This window comes from Haliotis rubra, unplaced genomic scaffold (genome assembly GCF_003918875.1).
Source record: "Haliotis rubra isolate DU_JTF1 unplaced genomic scaffold, ASM391887v1 Scf2141, whole genome shotgun sequence".
Classification (NCBI taxonomy): Eukaryota; Metazoa; Mollusca; class Gastropoda; order Lepetellida; family Haliotidae; genus Haliotis; species Haliotis rubra.
In genome coordinates this window covers 53,012-62,366 of record NW_025766161.1, presented here as the reverse complement: position 1 = coordinate 62,366, position 9,355 = coordinate 53,012, and the positions used below count along the sequence as shown (strand labels likewise).

At 40.8% G+C, this 9,355-nt stretch overlaps 1 protein-coding gene across 1 annotated transcript; it reads right to left on the bottom strand.

Annotated features, from left to right (window-relative positions):
* Positions 1–4,307: 4,307 nt before the first annotated feature.
* LOC124276870 lies at positions 4,308–5,397 on the bottom strand. The gene is given in 2 exon segments (XM_046712536.1): positions 4,308–4,763; positions 4,765–5,397. Coding segments are annotated over 2 exon segments (1,089 nt in total).
* Between the last annotated feature and the right edge of the window lie 3,958 nt (positions 5,398–9,355).

The window sequence follows — 9,355 nt, the reverse complement described above, 5'->3', positions numbered from 1 at the left end:
CAAAATCCTCCTCACCACACCGATCATTCTCTCCCCACACTCCACCCATGTGAGAAGAGTGTGGGGGCGTTGAAGATCCACTGACATCCTGACTTGTACAAGTATCGCTGGACTGGACCTTCTTCAACCTTGATAGTATCAATCTTGAGATCATCTGTGGCTCCGACAAAAATTAGTGCCTCTATCAGAGCGGAATAATGTCACTTTACCTCTGATGGATTGGAACCTTTTGAGAGCGTTGATAAAGGATGAGCTGCTTAGATCCTCTATTACTTCAATGTGTATTGCCCTGATGGTTAAGCAAGTAAACAGAACTGCCCAACGCTTACTATTGGCGCTGCCTCCTCTGGTTCTTCTTGTCACAACTTGCCATGGACCGAAAGTGTCAACACCTACTGATGAAAATGGAACTCCTGGTGTGAGCCGATCTGATGGCAGGTCTGCCATTTTCTGATGTTCCAGAGGTCTACGCAGCTTTCGACACAGAACACACTTGTGTAAAAGAGACGAAATCAGTCTTTTAGCTCCAACAATCCAGAATCCACCATTTCTGATTACGCCTCTCTGTGAGATGCCTTCCTTGATGTTGGACATGTTCATGAAAGTGTTTAGCAAGCAACTGTGCTATATGACTGCCACCAGGTATGATGATAGATGCTTTTTCCTCCGATGAGAGATTAGACCTAGAGAGTCGTCCACCTACTCTGAGTAGGCTATGTTGATCAAGGAATGGACATAACTCGCGCGATGGGGCTTTCTGTCTTTGAACAGGTTTACCATTGTCAAGACAAGAGATTTCAGCACCATACACTTCGTTTGAAGTTCTAGGAGAATAAATCTCTGTGAAGATAGAAAGTTCTGAACAGAGTCTTGCTGCCGAGAGACGACCTTCCTTTTTTCCTTTGAACGAGATCCTTAAGCCGTGCGATGGCATTTACAAGTCTGGTCCATGAAGAGAATTTCTCGAAATTCTTAACACCAAGAGATCTGTTGACTTCTGTCTTGGCTGTAACTACTTTAGGCTTCACTTCTTTGTCCGATTGAGGATTCACAAGTGGATACACAACTTCTTTTGATTCAGGATTGTCCCTGTGTGACTGTTGCGGTCCAGACAACCACTTGTTGGCTGTAAAGTTCATATCTTGTACACATCGGCGTAGCAGCATCTGCAGGGTTTGATGAAGTGTGTGAACGTACTCCACTGGCTTGGAGTAGATACTTGTCTGATCTTGTGAACACGGTTGCTCACGTAAATGAAGAAGCGCCTTGTATCATTGCCAATATACCCTAGCACTACCTTGCTGTCTGTGTAGAATTTCATATTCTTGAGTGATATGTTCAGGTGTTCACTGATGAACTCTGCAATTTCAGCGACAACACGGCAGCACACAACTCTAATCTGGGAATGGTGTTGCAGTGCAGGGGCTACTTTAGCCTTACCCAGCACAAAGCCTACATGAGTTTGTCCATCCTTCACAGCCATTAGATAGGCAACTGAAGCAATTGCCTTTTCAGAGGCATCACAATAAATGTGAACTTGTCTTGAATCTGACTCAGATGGTGATATGGGTACAAAGGCACGTGAAACACTCAACTCTTCTACAGCCTTAAGAGACTGTCTCACAGGTTCCACTCACACTGACGATCAGGAGGAAGTATTTCGTCCCAGTCTGTGCCTTTACGTGCAAGTTCGAAGAAGAATTTTGCCCTTAACTGTGAAATGGCTTAGGAAGCCGAGAGGGTCAAATAGGCTGTTTATAACCGACAGAAGACCTCTTCTGGTGTATGGTTTGTCTAGTTGATCTTCTTGAATGAGAAACCTAAAGACATCTCTGTTTAAATCCCATGCTAATCCAAGACTGTGACATAAAGGAAGGAGTTCCTTGCTGAGATCCACAGTCTTTAGATGTTTGGCGAGATCTTCCTTGAGGAAAGCTTTCATGACCTCTGTTCTGTTGGAAGCAATTTTGTGGAGGCTAGTTGACCTTCAGACTGGAGGACATTTTGTGTTCTTTTCAATAGACTTACAGCCTTTCCACAGGTTTCTACAGAGGTGAGCGTCATCGACATAGAAATCCTTTCAACGAAGCTCCTGACATCTTCATCACACTGAACCACACAGTCACTGACAGTTTTATGGAGACCATATGTAGCGACTGCGGGTGATGTACTGTTGCCAAACACATGTACACACATTCGATACTCAATGATTTCGGCATCAGGGTTGTTGTCTTCATACCAGAAGAACCTCTCAAAAAGTTGGCGATGGTCCATATTCACGAAGAAACTGTAAAACATTTTCTGAATGTCTGCTGTAACTGCAACTTTATCTTTCCTGAATCGTAATAACACACCTAACAGACTGTTAGTAAAATCTGGTCCAGTCATCAGGACGTTGTTTAGTGACACTCCATCAAATGTAGCTGAGGAATCGAAGACCCCTCTGAGTTGGGTCGGTTTCTTTGGGTGGTACACCCGAAAAGTGGAAGATACCAACATTCTTCATCAGGTCGAAGGTCGCGGTGCCTTCTCTGCATGGCCTTTATCCAATATGTCACCCATGAATTCCACGAAATCTTTTAATTTCTGAGGATTTTTCTTCAGATTCTTATCCAAAAGAAATGCTCTCTTTTCGGCTTGAGACCTGTTGTTTGGCAATCTGGTTCTGCCAAGTTTGAACGGTAATGGAGCTGTCCAGTTTCCATTGTTACCCTTTTTCATTTCAGCATCCATCATTTCAAGGAACAGACGGTCTTCTATTGACTGTCCAATCTTATTGTCATCCTTGGTTCTTTCAAACACTGTGTCACCAATAGTGTCTTGAGTGAAGATATCATCTTCAATTACCTCTTTCTCTACTTTGAAGTTATTTGGACATGATTCCAAATATGACGGACGTCCATTGGTCAGTACCGATGTCTTATTCACAGTTACGGTCTGAGAGCGAATGTGTCTGTCCCAAACAGACATCGCCTATAACAACCCATCCCAAAGGAAGACGCTGAGCAAAAGGAGAGCCCCATGGTCCTGTGCACTGTTCGAGGACATGATGGGCTTCTGGAGGTCTCTTCCTATGAGGAGAAGAATGGGAACATCCTTGTTTACTGGAAGGAAGAAGCCTGTGAGATGTTCAAGATGAGAATGATGTGCGACGACATCTGGTGACGGTATCTCTTTTACGTCTGGAATATGCTTACATTCCAGAACAGGAGGAAGTTGAAAGCTTGTCATACAATCCATGGACTCCTATCACCAATCCTGAAGCTTGTCTTCCATAAGTTGTAGTGCTTCCATTGCACGAAGATAAAAGATATGCTAGAGTCTGAGATGTCACATCTAACTCTGTCCAATAACTCTGGCTTTGCTAGAGTTCTATTACTGGTCATCAATGATCACATAAGCATGGATGGGATTCATCTTATGCCCTTGAGGGTAGATTTTAGCCAATATTGTTTTGCGCCAAGATTTCCCCTGAAATCTGCCACCACAAACTTGTGAGCATTTGAGGCAACCTTCACCTGTGTCTCCCCGCTGCGTGAGAATCCGTACCTTGAGAGGTCTTTTTCACGCAGAGAGCAGGAAACATGCATCGAAGTGCAATGTTTATCACTGTTACATTCATCACACCTTATAAACTGGGTACAGTTGTTTGCTAAATGTTTGTCCGATTCACAACACCTGAAGCACAGGCGGTGCTTGCTAAGAAACTGTTTCTTCATCATCATACGGAAAAGCCCTGAAGGTGCGACACTTTCCCAGTGTGTGATGCGCCTTATGAATGGGACAATATGGTACATCCTTGGCTTGTGGCCGTGCTTGTTGGAGAGGGATTTCCATTTTGTTCAACATCTGTCTTTTTCACTGACACTGGAGTTCTGAACCTGAAATCTTTCTGGGGAAAACTTTATCCTGAAACTCAAACTTGAAACTTGGATCGTTCAAGGTGGAAGTTATGTCCTGAATAAATTTCACAAAATAGGTAAAAGGAGGAAACGTAACCTTGTTCTGTCTCTTGTGCTGTGAGGCCCTGTCAGTCCATTTGCCTTGAATGAAGAGTGGTAACTTCTGCAATATGGGGTTGATTCCCATTGATGAATCGAAATAAGCAAATACATTCTTGAAGTGTTCATCTTCTTTTAGGACTCTATTTCACATAAGATGTCACACAAATCATACAGTTTCTGATAGTCTTTGCTTGTGACCCTTTCAAACTTGAACAATTTCTTCTTGACCGTGGCTTCAACGGCTTCAGGACTGCCGTAGCGCTCATCCAGTCGTGCCCATAATCGCTGAGTCCTTTGACTTGATCATGAGGGTTGGACGATCGTGATACTACTTGCATACCTTCCAGATTCTACACCTAACCACCTAACGAGAAGTTCCATTTCTTCTGATGGAGACAAGTTCAGTTCACTTCCTATGTTCCTAAACCCTGTTTTCCACATTTGGTATTCAGCAGGATTGTCGCTGAATTTAGTTAATCTGAGATTGAGAAGATCCCTTTTTAAAAGGTAACTTGTGAGATCTGAAGCTTGTGTTGGCATCGGATGTTGTCGAACTGGGACGAATTCCGGAGCATTTACATTGAATGAGAGGTCACGGTCCAAGCTCCTAGATCTACCTGTTTCATGGTTCACATGTCCTGGAGGAATATGATTTCCACTGAATGACTGTTGGTTTTCATCTAGAATTGTATGGCTTGGCTCAGTAGGAATTATTTTCTCCTCCGTAACCGTGAGTGACGTTACGATCTTTGACAAACGTTTGCTCCCCAATCTCCTCTTGTACCACTGAAAGCTCTGCCTCTGCTACAGCAAGCTCTTTCTTGTGTGTAAGTAACTCTAAGTCTGCCACACATTCTGCTTGTTTCAATTTCAACTGAAATTCCCTTTCAGCAAACTGTAAACGAGTTCGAGCACCTTCTGCCTTAGCCTTACTCTTAGCGAGAAGAACACTTGAGCTGGTTGAACAACGACTTGAACTTCGTGAGTGTCTGCTCCTTCCAGAACAAACGGAAGCTTCTTCAGTTTTGGACGACACATGTACATCATCAATAACTTCAACATGTTCAGTTTTTATGAACTTGAAACTGTTCACGGTATCATTAACTCTATTAGCAAGATCATCGGAAATCATGATGTGAGATGAGAGTTCTAGTGAACTTTCGTGTGTTGCACATCTCTTGAGATAGTCTACAAATGTTCTAGAAACAGAAAGGTAAGTATCCAAGTCTCCTTCTATTTTGTCTTTCAGTTCCCATAATAATTCAAAGTCATTTTCTCGTTGAGCATTCTCAGCTTCAATGAAACGCTTTTCAATGTTTTCTTTATTGAGGAAAACTTCCTGTAGTAATTCGCAAACTTCAGCTTCATAATATTCTTGCCCCTTTTCAGTCATTTTTCTCTGACGTGGATTCTTTTGCATTTTCCTATTCAAGACCTTTTACTATGCTGTTCTCCAACTATAAAGAAGAGTCTTCAACAGCTAGTTTAACCTTGACTGCCTTTATTTGTACCAAAAGTACGATCATGAAGACTAAGCATGATGAGGTCAATCACGTGTGACGTGGTAAAAGCTGTAAAATAACAAAGGAATTATAAGTGTGATATTCCTGTACATTGGATGAGTGTAATCACACCTTTAGCTAAATTATACTAAATTGTGTAAACAACACCAATACCAGACATTGAGCCTAATTTACTGGTTCAATTAAAACATTTTTGCGATATCAAAATGCCATCACAGTTCTAAATTGTTTCATAAAATATATCATACGAATGTCAAGCCCACTTGTATAGAGCCTCACGAAAGTACACAGATGTACGTTTTTACTGCGTAGCATTACCCTACCTATGTAGAGCCTCACAAATTACGGAGATGCATGTTTCTTCAAAATGTATAAAATACAGAAGATACCATGGAATAATTATCACAAGAACACGAGGAATGAATCCTGTAACACTGTAAATCAACTTACGTCTTGGTGCGAGGCTTAATGCAAAGAAAACACTTCCAAACTTGAGAACGACACTTGTCGCTGATGAGCGCATGGTACAACATGGCTGGCAAAAGGGAGGTAATCAACCTCAAACTAAGGGAAGCAACTCTAGTGAAGCTTACATCAAACCTCAGATGTCAGTGCGTGACATCACACGCTCCTGATGATGAAGTTGTTCATACAGCTCATCATTGAACAGATTCATTCGGTAAAATGTGTTATACACAAGACAATAATCCTAACTAGCCGGATAACTGGATTGGGGACATTCATACCTACCTCCACCGTTTCCCATACACATGTACGGGAATTTCCACATGCTTCCCACTCCAATTGAGTAGCCAAGATTTGTCATCATGTAATCCACTTGGGAACCCCATTGCTCGTGCTCCATTTCTGTTGAAAATGAAAGCTAAGAGTAATAGTTATATCTATAGTCGCACAGATATGTGTGGTGTGATTGAGCATGTATGAACAGCGAATATTTATGGCTTAAAATGATTTGAAAATGCAGATGAGATACACACGTATTATGCAATCGATGAATAATGTCACTGATGGGGACCAATTTGTAATTTCTAAAGCTTTTAGCGTGAAAGCCTTTCATCCACGACGTCAAGCATTTTGGTCCCAGCTTGTAAATTGTTCTGTGTTCATTTCAATATTGTCCATTGAATGCTTTAGCACAGCCGGCAATACAGCAGTATGGTTTTTAAGCGTGTTACTTTCACCACAATGTAGATGCATCGACGTTGCAGATGACTGTCGAACAGATCATACCTTTCAGCCATTATCATAAAAGAAGTTTCTTAACAAACATGTCGATTCGAATGCTGGCTGGCATCAAACTGTGTACCACAACTGATGTGACACTCCGTACATCTCATATACAGATGTAAATTGCTTCAAATAATGTTTGAAGGGTTCGAGACCTAATACTAGGATGACCTGATTTGATTTTCGCAAGCTAACTATCAACATGATGAAAACGATATAGCCAAGGACTTAGGTGAAGTGAGCTGAAATTGGGTTTAACGTCGCGCTGGAGAATATTTTGCTGATATAACGACGTGTATGCGTGTGTATGTGTATGTGGGGCTGCTTGTACGAGCCCAGACTTAAGCTGGTGTTATAGTGCTAGCTCACTGAGGTACCATGCCGCAGTGAAGCATGAATACCCCACTCAGACACATTATACTGACTCCAAGCCGACCAGTCCTTCTTGTACCCATTAATGCCGAACGCCAGGCAGGGACCAACCAGTACCATATTTTAACGTCTTTTGGTATGACGAGGCCGGGAATCGAACCCGCGACCTTCCGCTCTCCGCCAAGGACTTAGAATTATGTTCAAGTCACGTATGACAACTAACTAACACTAGGATGACCTGATTTGATTTTCGAAAGCTAACTATCAACATGATGAAAAGGATATAGCCAAGGACTTAGAATTATGTTCAAGTCACGTATGACAACTAACACACGTTGAGAATGCATTCGATTCATATGCAGTAGTTCTTGTGAGGCACAGGGCATTGACGGCTGCCCGTCTCGACCAGCAATATGGTGCTATCCCGATAACAGCATTCTATTATCATCATTATAAATGGTCCAGGATATAATTGACTATCTTTCTAAAACATTGTTAATTCAGGGTTTTGCGGCTTCCCTTCACAGAATACAGTATCATTTAATTAACATGCATATAAGAAGTTGGCATCACAGTGCAATGACCTCGTAAGGGCCATTTGTACAATCCTGTGAACAAATGGGTGGCGATGTTATATTTTGATATTATTTTGATATTTTTTTTCAAACCGATGCGAGGGAAGGAGGTTGCCAATCTTTGATATACGCAGACTGGTCATTTTCTCTTTCTTGCGCAATCCTATTTGCTGTACAGTTTGCCTGTGATCGAACCGAACGACAAAAGCGACAGTCGACCGTGACGAATTAGTTTTCACTCACAATTACCAGAGGCTACGTTTCACATTGTTTATCACATTTACATAACACATATGCAAATATATAATTATTATTTAGATATGTTAAAACTGCAAATATCCACTGTCTGCTTCGAAGTTGGACCTAGAAAGTAATCACGAACTCCTATTTTTTATAAATATATGTCTGTCTTGGTATCACTCGCAGTGAGTCTGAAATATTAAACACATCTATAAACAGAAACAAAAGGTTTAATATAAAATATCATGGGCTACATGGCCAAGAGAACATATATAAAATCACGTTTGTACAGAAGGCCAGATGGGACAAATGTTCTTATCTGAATATAATATTTATAATATGTTAATCGGGAAATTTGATTTTGAACTTTTTAACAATCTTCACAAGTTCTGTTTAAGTTTGTTAGCGAGGGATATATGTAATAGTACCTGGGTATTATGACGATATTTTTTACAATTACGTAAGCCAGTATTAACTTTGTCATTGTAATGAAACTGCTTATTTCATACTTTATGGCTCAGACATCGGCATTTGCAAAATATTCGTGATAAGGCATTTGTTTGGGCATAACACCATACTGTATTTCTCTGGCTCAAGTAGCCACTTTTATGTTGAATAATGCTTTAGAAACTGTGACCAACTACATTTAGCGTGCCAATTCTGAATCTCTTTGCATTAAGCACTGCATAACAATGGATATATTGCTGCAATCATGTGCGGCCCAAACATATGTAAATTAATTTTCACGAACATGCAATATGTTTCTTTTAAATATTTGCATGATAAGTGTAACACAATATGTATACATAATCCATATGACAGTATGGAAGCTGTTTTACAGTTAAATACAGTACATTTAGAGAAATATTTGGATAATCCCCCAGCCAAGCAAAAATAGGAAAATAAGCCTATCGAGCTTGTAGTGCTAATGTCTCCTATGCTTTAAATCTAAGTAATCTACATGTGAAGACAGTTCCTATAACACTGACTTTTCCAGGTTAACTGCTAAGCCCTATTCATAATAATAGCATTTCCATGTGTCAAGTTTTTGTATGCCTACCACAGTCTTCACATCTTCTACAAGTAAGAGCAGCACGATGCCTTTTACTCCATCCTTGACAAAAACGCCTCTCAGTCCACTTTTCTTCATTTCGTCTACCTGCTCATTTATGAAAACTATATATAACACAGGTCTTAATATACCTCCTCCGCGTACTCCAGATGACGTCGTGGACATTTCAGTTTTCAATCATCCAGTTCTTACACAAGCTGATACGTGGTGATATCTTTCAAAATACGAAACATTTCACCATGTAAACCTTTGAAAAGAATTACACGCAATAGTTTATTTATATCAACAAAGCAAAAGCCTTACGACAATTTACGAAAGCTG